The sequence below is a fragment of the Chiloscyllium plagiosum genome, unplaced genomic scaffold (assembly GCF_037043375.1).
Source record: "Chiloscyllium plagiosum isolate Xiang-an unplaced genomic scaffold, Cpla_swu_hap1 HiC_scaffold_40, whole genome shotgun sequence".
Classification (NCBI taxonomy): domain Eukaryota; kingdom Metazoa; phylum Chordata; class Chondrichthyes; order Orectolobiformes; family Hemiscylliidae; genus Chiloscyllium; species Chiloscyllium plagiosum.
This window is the reverse complement of record NW_028270178.1, coordinates 38,507,968-38,522,584: the sequence shown is the minus strand read 5'-3', so window position 1 is coordinate 38,522,584 and position 14,617 is coordinate 38,507,968. Positions and strand designations below refer to the sequence as shown.

The 14,617-nt window shown below is 44.3% G+C and overlaps 1 protein-coding gene across 1 annotated transcript; it reads left to right on the top strand.

The window, feature by feature from the left end:
* Positions 1 to 1,713: 1,713 nt before the first annotated feature.
* On the top strand, positions 1,714 to 4,124 carry LOC148138478 (putative G protein-coupled receptor 139). Its single transcript, XM_087981538.1, has 2 exons — positions 1,714 to 1,780; positions 3,223 to 4,124. The coding sequence occupies exons 1-2, from the start codon at positions 1,714 to 1,716 to the stop codon at positions 4,122 to 4,124; spliced, it is 969 nt and encodes a 322-aa protein (XP_087837664.1).
* Positions 4,125 to 14,617: the final 10,493 nt, after the last annotated feature.

Sequence of the window (14,617 nt, the reverse complement as noted above, 5' to 3'; positions counted from 1 at the left end):
CGATGGATTGAAGTTAATTGAATTTTGGGACTTTATGATATTGAGTAGTCATTACCGGTTATTAAATACATACTCTGTAAAAGGTAATATTGATGAAGCTTTAACTTATTTGTTGTTCTTGCAGACCACTCTACAGATCGTACAGACTGCCTCACTGTCAATTCTAACGAATCAGACCTTATGTCGTACTTGAATTTAATCACAAACCTGAAAAGAAAGCATGCTTAATTCAAAGACTAACGAATCAATTTAAATGCAAGCTTATGGTAACATCTCAGCCTCAGGTACAGAATGATTCAGTGCTTAAAAAGCAGGAGTCTGCTCCGAGCTTAGAAATTATTCTAAGCCTAACATTGCATATATCAGGAAGCCTTTTTCTGATCAAAATTTTGCCATGCTTGCAAAAATCCATTTTGTAAAATAATTGTATCAGACATGTGAGCTGTGCAAGATTACTTTATGAACTCTCCAATTAGCTTACTATCATCTTGCAGAAGATACCCGAGTATTCGGTCTCTCACAGGCAAACTGTACAACAGTTCCTTCCCTCAAGCTGTCAGATTCCTTAATACAGTATGAACAGATTTCTTTCATATTGCCGCAAGGAAAATGTCTATTACCCATCATTTTTCTGTTACAACGTAACTTGCATGTTTTGCATTTTTAAGCACTTTATGACGTGTATGGTTATGTAGTCTGTGCTGTTCATGTACCACCATCGGTACTGGAGGAACGTTCTTCCTGTATCAGTTGTATATGGCAGAAATGTCAAATAAAAGCTACTCTACTCTACTGTACAATTTGCTCCATTAACCCACTCAGCAAACCAGGACGCATCCCAACTGGGTCCAGTTACTTATCTACTTTCAATTACTGCTCCTTTTATTGCTCACTACTCTGCTCACATGCCCAACACTACGTGGGTAATGACATTTAATACCTCTGCAATATCCTTAGCTTCATTCCACAGCTTATCCTGCTTGCTTCTTATGAGCCTGATTCTATTGTTCACTAATTGTTAATGATTAATGCATTAATATATATTTAAAATTGAAAGCTAATAGTTCACCATTTCCAGAAGGATTTATTCCACATTCAGTGATGGATCCGAAAGAACAATAACCATAAGAGGGAGGTCAGTGATGGATCTGGATGGAGGACTTTTACCAGACATGTCAATTCTCCTAATCCTTGGAGGCTGAATGATCTGCTGTGCTTTTCCAGCACCATTCTAATGTAGTCGTCGCTTCTGCCCAATGGGGAATAAATTCTGACCTCAGCAGCAGTGCACATATTTAGTGTGTGAGAAGATTCACATTTTAGTCAGTGAGTGAAATGTTCTTATTTAAAGAGAGCAGCTCCTACCCTCGAGTGCTGAAGGAATCCTCTCAGAAATATTTTCACACTTGGGCGCATGGTGTTTGAGTGGCCAGTGTTATTGCCGTCAGATTCCTGATTCTGTTTTTGTCATTTCTGTATGATGTACTGAGTAGCAACACTCCTTCATAATTGAGATTAAACTTGTTATTGTAATTAGTTTGATCATTGGCAGAAATTTGAAAAACAGCAACAAAGCTGAGTAACGCTGTCACCTTGATCTCCCCAAGGAGCTTCCACACAGTATAAGGCAGCGTCTCTGGGAATGTGTCAACTTAGAGTTTGAAACAAGGTGCTTGTCAGCTGCCTGAAAGGCCAGATCACCTCGCACGGACAATGCATCGACCAATTCAACACGTGGAGAAGGTGTTCTACACCATCGTTGCTTGCATTGGCATCCCTGGTATGGCTTTATGAGAGTTGAACTTGTTTCAATCTGCTTCTGATCTGCTGTCTGGTTTTATCTTTTGAACTATAATGTCTCCAGCTCACTGACTGGTCAGTGTTATCCAGACACCGGAACGGTGACAGCGATTCACTAAGCAGCACTCTCAGTACAATTCTCCACTGACAGAGACTCCCAACCTCACTGCTGCTGATCTCAGTGTTCTGTCATCTGTTCTGGTTTCATACGGTGTGAGGGTATGAGGTATGAATTCTGTCAAAGGGTTACGAGACACAAGCGTTTAATCTGATTTCTATCCCATATTTCTGCCCGTCTTGCGCAGCTTCTCCAGTAATTTATGTTTTATTACACAAATCAAGACAGCTTTCTCTCAAATTAAATAGATTAATGAGTGATCGGAGCAAAATCCTACAAGATATTCCCAAGATAAGATAACTCTTTCGAGTAGTTTACAATTCTAGAATGAGGGAGCAGTGTTTGTGAATTAGGATGGGAATGAGCCAGCAAGATCTCAGAAAGCACTTTGACATGCACACGGTGGGAGATGTTTGGATGTCTCTCTCACAAATGGCAGTGGATGCTGGATCAGTTGTGAATTTTAAATCTCAGATTGATTTTTTTTTTTGTGATGTCAAGGAATTGCGGGATATATGCCCCATTTTGATTTGTTAAGCTTCATCTAACTACCATGCTGTCTAAAAATTCTCTCCTCCTCACCGTCTCTCGTTATTAGATTAAAATCTTGATAGATTTTCATCAGGATCCCTGAATGTTGAGATGGTTGTGATGTACGGATGTGTTGATTTACTGTGTAATTATCACAACTCTCCTAAAAATCTCACATTGTCACTAAGGGACTGCCCTGCATGCTCTGTACTGCTGCACTTGTGGAAGAGACTTGGAGTAGTTTTGTTTCAGATCTTACACAGGATCTTATGACCTGTTTCCTTGTCCTGTTGTGGCTCTCGTCAGGATTTGGTCCTATCCAAACAGCAGAGGAAGACCTGATCCAGGGTGAAGGGGAGAGTTTGGTTTGTGAACAGTTTGCCAGTCCTGTGACTGAGTTGTGGGTGAGGTTTCTATTGGGATTGTGCTCCTGCTCGAGTTGGAGCTGAGAACTGGAAGAATCTATTAAACTCACTCAAATATATCCACCACAACCAAAAAAAAAAATCACAGGCAGCCTTCTGCTCTCCTAGGAGGGAGTGGAAGCTCGTTCTCTGTGCAAACTCCATAATCTTTGTAGCGATTAGACTGGATGACAATGTGGGGTGCTTGTGAATGTCTTAAAATTGAAACACACTAAACGCGGACCACTTCCACTCAAACATTGCAGCGTTTTTTTGCTGGTAAAACCATATTATTGTTACTCTCTGGAACAGGCGGGGGGAGATTGTGATCATTAATTCACCACATGTTTTCCCATTTGTATCCCACAGTTAATTTGCTGTCAATTGTTATCCTTTCCCGTGGAAAGTGTGGTGTCACACCTTGCACTACACGCTACCTCGTGGTTATGGCTGCTGCCGATCTGATGGTCATTATCACTAACGTTAAACTGTGGAGATTTTCCTCTTTCTATTACCAGCAGTCTTTCCTGGACATCACTCCAGTGTGTAGTGTTGCTGGGGTGCTGTTACGTGGAGCCAGAGACTGCTCTGTCTGGTTCACCGTCACTTTCTCCTTTGATCGATTTGTGACCATTTGTTGTCAGAAGCTCAAAACAAAATATTGCACTGAGAAAACTGCAACTGTCGTTCTCACAACAACCTGCACCCTGCTCTGTTTGGAAAACATCCCCTTCTATTTTCAATATGAGCCTTGGAAAATAATCAACAATGTGCCATTCTACTGTATAACAAAACCAAGTTACTTTACTGAGACTTGGTGGGTGGTATTGGATTGGCTTGATACAGTGTTGACCCCTTTACTACCATTTGCTTTAATTCTGTTGCTGAACGCTCTGACAGTCAGACACATTTTAGTGACCAGTCGGGTCCGGAAGAGGCTGAAGGGTGAGAACAAAGGAGAGAATCACAGAGACCCAGAGATGGAGACCAGAAGGAAATCTGTGATTTTGCTCTTCACCATCTCTGGGAGTTTCATCCTCCTGTGGTTAATCGATGTTGTAAGTTTCTTGTATTATATCATTCAAGGAATCTATCCTGACAGTTACTCGGGTTCTCTGAGTCACTTCAGGAAAGTTGGGTACATGCTGCGAAACCTAAGTTGTTGCACAAACACATTTATTTATGCAGCAACATTGTCTCGGTTCAGAGCAAAGATCAGTAACACAGTAAAGTACCTAGTTACAAAAATTTCTAGTGTTATAAAAAAATAAAACTCCTCATTAGATCTGTAGGGTCTAATTAATTCAAAACCGTGAAATGACTTTTAAAATATTTTCACTCGTGGGATGTGGGCACCACTTTCTCACCCAGCATTTATTGACCGTCATTAGTTGCCCCTTGAGAAGGTGGTGGTGAGCTGCATTCTTGAATCGCTGAAGTCCATGTGCTATAGACTAACCCATAATACCCTGGTGAAGTAAATTCCAGGAATTTGACCCAGCAACAGTGAAGGAATGGCAAGATATTTCCAAGTCAGAATGGTGAGTGGCTTGGAGGAGAAACTACAGGGGGCGCTGTTCCCCGGTCTAGGCTCCCTTTCTTCTTCGAAGTAGAAGGGATTGTGGGTTTTTAAAGTGGTGTCTCAGGATCTTTGGTGAATTTCTGCTGTGTTTTTTTGAAGATTGTACACATTGCTGCTATTGGGTATCGGTGATGGAGGGAGTGGATGTTTGTAAATGTGGTGCCAATCAAGGGGGGTGATTATCCTGGATCCTTCCTTAGTGCCTGCCCACACAACCAATTGATGCAACATGGACTCTGAACCACATTCTGACCAACATAGTTTGGATATGAACAGGACAACCAGTACAGATGACAATTTCAAAATCTCCAGCAATGGTTCTCCTTCAAGATCCTCCACGCTTACAGCCATACGCCGCCACCTAACCTCTCTGCAGTCAGCTGTGCCTCAACTGAGGGCCACCTTCTCTCAGAACTCCAAAGAACCACTACTGTATAACATCCTCAGAAGAATTCATACATTCAACAAACAACATCTCTGCATCATTTCGAACATCAAAAACTGAGTACAACAAACTTTTATGTTCTCACCTCAATTGTCAGCATTCCTCAAACATTCCCGAAGCTTCTCCCAGCCTCTGCAACTGTTCATCCACAATGAGCCATGATGCTGTGCCAGCCTCCAGCACCGCAGCGATCAATGACATCACCTCCATTCCCGCCACCGGGCAGCTTGCAGCCACGGCTGCTCATGCCGCCTCTGCAACCGCCAGCCAGACAACCACCACTGTGATCACTACGAGAGCCGCCACCCCCTGAGACCAATGCAAGGCTCAACGGAAACCACACTGTTGACGCTTCTGCAGGAACTTCCGCTCCCTCTGACATTACATACACCACGTGTTCCTTCTCCCAGACCACATACAACTTCATCATCTCAGGAGATCCCCAGTCTCATGGTTATGGAACCCCGCACCACCCGATTATACCCCCTACCCAAGATCCAGAAGCCTGACTACCAAGGCCGACCCATTGTCTCAGCCTGCTCCTGCGCCTCCAACCTCATCTTCACCTATCTTGATACTGTCCTATCCCCCGGTCGGGAAAGACCCACGTTCGGGAAACCACCCATGCCCTCCACCTCCTCGCAGACTTCTGTTTCCCTGGCCTCCAATGCCAAATCTTCACCATGGACATCCAGTCCCTTTACACCTCCATCCGTCACGACCAGGGCCTCCAAAACCTCGATTTCTTCCTCTCCCGATGTCCCAACAGTACCATTCCTCTTACACTCTCATTCGTTTGGTTGAACTGGTCCTCACCCTCAATAATTTCTCCTTCGAATCCTCCCACTTCCTCCAGACCAAAGGGTTAGCCATGGGCACCCGCATGGGCCACAGCTATGCCTGTCTCTTTGTCGGCTACGTGGAACAGACCATCCTCCATTGTTATATTGGCACAATTCCCCCACCATTTCCCCTGCTACATCGATGAATGTATCGTTGCCGCCTCGTGCTCCCACGAGGAGGTTGAACAGTTCATCGACTTCACCAACACATTTAAATATGACCTGAAGTTCACCTGGGCTATCCCAGACACCTTCACCCCTTTCCTGGATCTCTCCATCTCCATTAACGGTGACCGACTCAACAGTGACATCCTGTACAAACCTACCGACTTCCACATCCATCTGGACTATACCTCCTCCCACCCTGCCTCCTGTAAAAACGTTATTTCTTATACCCGATTCCACTGCTTCTGCTGTATCTGCTCTCAGGAGGACCAGTTCCACCACAGAACACACCAGATGGCCTCCTTCTTCAAAGACTGCAAATTCCCCTCTCATGTGGTCAATGAGGCTCTCCAGCCCATCTCATTCACTTCCCGCACCTCCACCCCTCCCAACTCCAGCAAGCACAGAACCCCCTAGTCCTCACCTTCCACCTCACCAATCTCCGAATGCATTGATTCGTCCTCGTTTATTTTCACCACCTACATACAGACGCCACCACCAGAGACATATTCTCCTTCTCACCCCTATCTGCATTCTGCAGAGACCATTCCATCTGCAACTCCATTGTCATGTCGATGCCCACCTCACCAGACCACCCCCTACCCTGGCACCTTCCCCTGCAACCACAAGAGTTGTAAAACCTGCAGCCATACCTCCATCCAAGGTCCCAAACGATCCTGTCACATCCGACAGCAATTTACCTGCACCCCACATGTCATCTACTGTATCTGTTGCTCCCGATATGACCTCTTCTACATTGCCGGCTGCCCTGTTGCCGAACACTTCAATTCCCCCTCCATTTCCGCCGAGAATATGCAGGTCCTGGGCCTCCTCCATAGCCCTTCCCTCACTATCCAACACCTGGAGGAAGAACGCCTAATCTTCCACCTTATGACCCTGCCACCAACAGGAATCAATGTGTTTTTTTTTACCAGTTTCCTCATTTCCCCTCCCCACACCTTATCCCGGATCCAATCTTTCAAATCAGCACCGCCCCATTGGCCTTTCCGACCTGTCCATCTTCCTTCCCACGTATCCATTCCACCATACTCTCCAAACTATAAACTTCACCCCCACATTCATCTACCTATCACACTCTCAGCCACCTTCACCCCCAGCCCTACCCTCTCCCATTTACCTCTTAACCCCCCATTGGACCATAAAACGTATTACTGATGAAGGGCTTATGCCCAAAACATTGATTCCCCTGCTCCTCGAATGCTGCTCGACCGGCTGTGCTTTTCCAAGGCCAGACCGTCGACTCTGAAATACAGACAGTGCCTTGGGTAGGGGGGAATTTTTGTTGGATTATTTACACCAGGAAGCTGTCACACCTTTTCGGGTTAGATTGTCTGATTTGGTCAGTTTTCAGTGACAGGAGAGTGTGATTGTGAGCGAGGTATGCATAGCGAGCCAAACAGTAGGAATACAGGTGCATCATCTTTGACAAGAATGACACGAGAAGGAACAGAAAACCAGTCAAGTGGGAGTAAACCTAAACTAATGGAATTGGAGGAGGTGGCTCACAGCTCTCAACACCTTTTCCTGCAGCAATGAACGTGAGTCCCAGAGGCTGTGTTCCGTTCTTGTGCGGGGTTTCATGGCCAACGTTCAGAGCTGTAGTTGAGTTTGCAATGGGGCGGGCAGCAGACAATCTTACTGATCCACGTAGGTTCAGACAACACATACCAGGCAAGAAACAAGGTACTGTCTATTCACTGCTGGGAGTCTAATTCAGAAGCTAAACCTTTGGATTAATAACTATGTTCAGTGTTAATTGGCACAGGGCCATTCAGATTAGCAAGAGACATTGGTGGCTCAGTGATTGGTGAGGAAGAAACGGGATCTGGTTCTCTCATCATGGATGCTGCCAGACCTACTGAGGATAGATTGCAGTTTTCCATTAAAGGCACTGTTTTTTCTTCATTCACATCCTGATTTTATTTCTTCAATGTGTCATTTGTGATATCTAAGATCCTGTATGTTTTCTATTTCCCTCTTCAGCAGATCCTGTCACATTAAATGATGTACACATATGAACACCAAAGCGACTCTATCCCCGTTCACATTTATAACTCTGTTGTCCTGCAGATGGAAGCTCACTTTAGCCTTTTATGCCAAATTCCCTCAGTGCTGCCTTCATCCTGTTACAGTCCCTCCACCACTCCCTACTATTTCCTGCTGATATTATTATGAGCCATTCTGTGCATAAAAGCAGTTGATTGGTTTCATCCTCATCATATGTAGATAAAAAAAAGAGTAAAATACTCATCATTGCAAAACAAAACAACAACTCGGCTGCCATTCTGTTATCTGCAAATGGCAATGATTTATGATCAGTCAGCACCTTCCTGTCCCAACACATTATTACTCCTTGGTCAGATTGGGTCATTGATTTCAATACTTTCAGCTTTTTATCCAGCCTCTTAAGTAATAATCTGTGAGAAAACGTTGGACAGCCTTGTCCTCATTAATCGTTTATCGATTCAATCAGAAACAGTTGTTTTTGTCTGCCTTGAAGTCCACATTAACAGATGGACACTTTCCAGTTGATCTGCCCCAGGTTTACTCAAAGTCTGCACAGCAATGTGGTCACACTGACCTGTCTGCAGTTGTTAGAAATGAACTTTCATTGTACTTTAGGGAAGGGTGTCACATTATTTCCTTTGATGGGGCAGAAGGACTGGGTTGGGCTGCAATCTGCACGACATTTTATTTTCTGCTTCAGAAAACTACAGAGTTAGGCACAGAGACACTGCTGACATCACCAGCTTTATACTATTTTCAAGTTCCTTTTTCTTCAATCAACGCATTTTTTAGGATCAGATTCAGAATTCCTCCAGCTCTGTAACTCGGCTGGAAGAGTGTATTGAAAGGACTATTGCAATCCACATGAGGAGTCTTTCCCACTGCACTGCTTCCAGGGCTGGAATGCAGCAGACTGAGCAGCAAATCCGAAACACAGTGATGAGGTCCCACTGCTCCACACTTTTCCTTCTCATTGAATGAAGACCCTCACCAAAAGCAGATTATGGCTCATGTTTAAGCTTTACTCTGTGTCACTGAATGAAGGTTGTAATCTGAAAAACAACTGAAATAAACTTTGTCTCTGTGCTTTATCACTCTTTAAGATCCATGTGTCTGAGTTTCCAGGCATTTGATTAGGGAATGAGGGAGGAGCTCACTGAATGGCATCTCAAAGTTCAAATTGGAAAGATGCTATTGGAAGAGTTGAAGGTGAATTAATGTTTAGATAGGGATGCAAAAGAGTAAAAGTTCTAAGCTTATTGGAGACAACTCCTGTGCCTTGTTTAGAATTTGGACCTGTGAACGGAAGGAACCATAGTTACTTTTTCACCCAGTTATAAGTGCAAAACTATTGTAAAGGTCTGCTCCTCCAGCGTCTCTAACCCTCTACTTTAGTGCACTGTGCACGGGTTCAGAAAAACCTCATGGTTCAGAAAAATTCGCTCCATCCTTTTGAAGATTGGACCGTGTGTGAAATAAATAAGATAGGAAAGGCCCTGCACTTATACATTTTCAAACTAATTCTTCATGACCGTCCTGTCCATTTCCAAAAGCAAATTGCAGCCTGTGCTTCACTTACTTTCCATGTTTTAGGGAGGACTGGGTGTTATTCACCAGGGAAATTCCAACAATGTCTTGGATCAAGTTCCACCCAGTGAGATTCTATTTGTTTGAAATTTCCTAATGGAGCTGAGAAGCATTCCAATTGAGTATTGAGCTGTTATTGGGTAACTAATGGGAGCAGAGGCATGGTGATGCGAACAAACACACAAGGAACAAGAGGAGCTCCTCAGCCCTTCCAACCTGTTCCACCATTCAATACGATCATGGTCGATCTGATGTCAAACTTTAACTCTACTTTCCTGCCAGAATGCATCCCTGTCTTTCCCCACATTTCGAGAGCAACGTTCGTCTACACACCGAATAATTCTCACTGTACTTTGTGTCTCCTCTGGTGCTTAATTCAGATGAAATACTGCCCTACGATGCGGTTAGGACACCTTTTACAGGGAATTTTAACAGAGGGACCAGATAAGGCCTTACCCTTGCTCCCTGTACACCACACCTCAATCTGTTTCAGCACCATCAGGGAAATAAACTAAAAGGAGTCACTTCAATGACACAACTTGCATATATATGGAACAGGCTCAAGCGTTCTAAGCTTATTGTAGACAAATGCAGTGAATCTTCAAAAAATCTTGATAGACACTTGAAGAAAAATGAATGGCTAATCAGTGAAAAGACTTAGAAACCATGCTTCTGGAGAGAAAGTGGAGTCAAAATAGTGACTCCGATTCTGCCTCCTCACCATGTCCTGAAGATGGGGCACAATTGTTCTATCACGGGGGGACCAGGAATGGGAACTCATTGGATAATGTCACAATTTTGTAACGTTATTTAGAACACGGTCTCAGATTTTAGATCAAGATTTTTACAGAAGTTACTCTTATATTATGTTTCGGAAGTACACCGGAGCGGCTATCCCAAGGCAGTGATGTGACCTTATGGAGGGTTTATTGGGTGTTGTGTATGAGCTTTATAATGACTGCATGGAACGGTATAGCACAGACACAAGGGGGAAGGATGTAACCGGATCCCTGTGGTATGACCCACCAGGCACCGCGGTGTGTGCCATTGGGACCCTCTGGCTCCACCCTGAGGAATCAGTGGGATTCAGGTGTAACCATCAGCTCATGTTCTAAAGGGAACTCCGTAGTATTCCTATGTTGTGTTACAGCAGCAGGGGATCACAGGGGATTGGTGGGGTTTTCCTGAAAATGGGTACATGGTAGTGGGATGTCTTGCCCACAGCCCGGACAGGGAGTCAGGGTTCAGACAGCGATGTTCCAGGAAGCCCCACCAGGGAGAATTCCTCGGGAACAAAATTAAAAATGGGCTGAGACCAGGAGTGAAGCCCCCAGCATCTCCCACACACAGCAGGCTCTCGTAATGGAGTTGTCATTAAACTCACAGGGAAAACCCTGTTCAATAACATTCAACACAGATTAATACCAATCATAATCATAACATCAGGGATACAGTACAGAATTGGGGCCATTCCCCACTACAATGATGAACTTCCCATATGACCCACAGGATAATGGGTGGAGGGCCAGGAACATATGAGGGAAAACTTAGGCCAGTAGTTAACAAACGAAAGAGAAGGGAAAGCCTTAATGAGCTAGCCACAGCACACGGGGTAGCAGTGTCACCAGCCAATACCCTTGACTTGTTTAATTTGGAAATAAACTCAGGATCCTGACCCAAGCAAGTTAACTGAGCACTATAAGGACTGAACACGACAATCAACAGGAGACAATGGGACTACCAGTGGAGAATCAGGCTAGCCATCAGTTAGTTACCATCATGGAGGGTCACACCAAGACAGTTAGTCAGATCATCCAGGGCCCAATCAGGGATGGTGGTGAGTAGGAAAACCACACCTTGTGCAGTATATACGACAACGGGATGATGCAACAGCTCAGGGAGGACATCAGGCGTGCTGGCCAAGGGAAAGGGCCATCCTGGATTAGTAACAAACAGGATGACCAAATGTTCCAAGGGAACACGCACACAAGTATCTCTCACTGTCAATTACAGCAGCTTACCAAGGTCTGGTTTAATGACAGCTGCAAGGATCCTCTCGATGAGGCACTGGGCTTCGTGCCAGGGATTCCTATTATCCCGAGCGACGAAGTTGGGATGGGGATCTTTGAAGTCAAACGTATTGGAATTATATAGAAAGGGTATGTGGATGGGTTACCGTGACACCTTCCGATTTGCTGTGGAGAGACAGGGGACATTTAGTAAAGAGTGGTCATTGCCAATTTGTACGAACAGGACATACCAGCACATGCCCATTGCCTGTCATCCATGAATTCAGCTCCTCTCACATCAAACTGTGGTTCTCACTGCACTGACCATGATATATCTCGTGTTACTGATGGTTAGGGTTGCTGGCTGGAAAAGGTAAGTATCCTAACAGAAGTGTATGATCACTTTGAATAATGTCTGGACATTCACCCAAGTGGTATAACATAAATTGAAATCACAGGGTTCTCACTTAATTCTATTCATTAGTGCGATATGGCAGCACTGGTTGGGCAGGGTTGGGCAGTTCATTCCTAGTTGTCTATTGAGAAGAATGGAGAGTGACAATAAAAAGGCGGTCTGTGATTTATCTAAAGGGAGACTTAAAACAAGAATGAGGTCAGGGATTGTCTCCATTGTTGGTCACTAAGCCCCCTTCCCTCAACAAAGGCAGTATGTTCTCTTCCCTTGGTCCTTCATGCGACTCAGAATCCTGGGCATTGTGGAATGGGGAATAAATTCTGACCTTGGCAGCAATGCACACTTTCAGTGTGTGAGAAGATTCACATTTCAATCAGTGAATGAAATGTTCTTGTTCAAAGAGGGCAACTACTACCCTAGAGAACAGAACCACAGCGCTGGTGCTTATTTTCACACCTGGAATAAACTGTTTCGATGCAGTATCGGCTGAAATAATAGTTGAAACTTTATTGCTGGAACAGCACAGCAGGTCAGGCAGCATCCAGGGAACAGGAGATTCGACGTTTCGGGCACAGGCCCTTCTTCAGGAAGAAGGGCCTGTGCCCGAAACGTCGAATCTCCTGTTCCCTGGATGCTGCCTGACCTGCTGTGCTGTTCCAGCAATAAAGTTTCAACTTTGATCTCCAGCATCTGCGGACCTCACTTTCTCCTCGGCTGAAATAATATGCGATCTCAGGATGGGGCTTGTGGTGTTTGAATGGACAGTGTTATTGTTGACAGATTCCAGATTCTGCTTTTGTTATTTCATTATGATGTACTGAGTCGCAACACTCCTTCATAATCAGGATTAAACAAGTTATTGTATTAAATTTGTTCGTTGACATAAAGTTGAAAAAAAAGCAACAAAGCGGAGTAATGCTGTCATCTCGATCTCCCCAAGGAGCTTCCATCCATTATAAGGCAGTGAATGCATCAGCTCATAGTTTCAAACAAGGAGCTTGTCAGCTGCCTGAAGGGGCAGAACTCGCACAGAAGAATGCATCTACAAACTCAACACATGTAGAACGCATTCCACACCACTTCTGCTTTTATTGGCATCCCTGGTCTGACTTTATGTAAATTGAACATGTTTTAATCTGCTGCTGATGTGCTCTCTGGTTTTATCTTTTGAACAATAATGTCCCCAGCTCACTGAGTGGTCAGCCTTATCCAAACACTGGGACAGTGATAGTAATTCCCTGAACAACACTCTTGGTACAATTCTCCACTTAGAGAGACTCCCAGCGTCACTGCTAATGCAGCATTCTCTGGTCTCAGTGTTATGTCATCTGTTCCGGTTTAATACAGTGTGAGGCTATGAGGAGAAATCAGGCCAGTTAGTTCCGAAGAAGGATCACTGGTCCTGACATATTAACCCTGCTTTCCCTCCCACATATGCTGCCAGTCCTGCTGAGCTATTTCTGAATCTGGTATTCAATTGAGGCCTGTTTTTGAGAGAATTTTGAAGGTTAAGGGATGATCTGAGCGAAATCCTACAAGATATTAACAGGAAAAGAGAAAGCATTTCCCTTGCTTGGAGATTCTAGAATGAAGGAACATAGCCTGAGAAGTAGTGCCAGACCATTCAGCGTTCGACACACAAAGGGTCGGGGATTTTTGGAACTATCTTCTACAATTGGCAGTGGGTACAGAAACAGTTGATCAGGTTAAATGAGATATCATTTTTTGTCAAGCAAAGTATTTGAAGAATATGAGCCCGGTTTTGATTTGTAAAGCTTCATCTAACTCCCATCCCTTCTGTAAATTCTCCCTCTTCTCACTGTCTCTGGTCATGCAATTCAAATCTTGACAGCTTGTCCCCCGATCCCAGCGTGCCGAGATTTTTGACATGTACACATGTCGAGCTTGACAATGCAAATATCGCAGCAGACCTAACATTCAGACATTGTCAATACTGAGACTCTGCATGATCTGTTATGCTGCACTTTTTTAGTGACACATGGAGTAGTCTTGCTTGAAATCTTACTCAGGTTCTGATAACTTGTTTTCTGGTCCTGTTGTGGGTCCAATCAGGATTTGTTCCAATGCTTCGAGCAGGGGATGACCTAATCCAATGAAAAGAGGAGAGTTTGGTTTATGGACAGTACAATCAGCAGTTCTGTGACTGAGTTGGGAGCAAGGTTCCTAATGGTGTTCTATGCCTGCCAGCATTGGAGCTGTGAACTTTAATAATCAATTGCAATCACTCAAGTAATTACCTTGCAAACAAAAAGTGATCACAGACTTAGAGTCGTAGCCATAGAGTCATAGAGATGTACAGCATGGAAACAGACCCTTCGGTCCAACCTGCCTATGCCGACCAGATATCCCATCCCAATCTCGTCCCACCTGCAAGCACTCGGCCCACATCCCTCCAAACACTTCCAATTCATTTACCCATCCAAATCTTTCTTACATGTTGCAGTTGTACCAGCCTTCACCACATCATCTGGCAGCTCATTCCATACGTTTACCACCCTCTGCGTCTGCTCTCCTAAAAGGGATGGTGAGCTCAGTCCGTGTCCAAACTCCACACTCTATGTAATGTTTGTGCTGAATGAAAATTTGAGGGTGATGTCTTAAAATTCAAGCTCATTTAAACATCATTACTTACACGCACACACTGCGCTGAGTTTTGATGGTAAAGTCCTA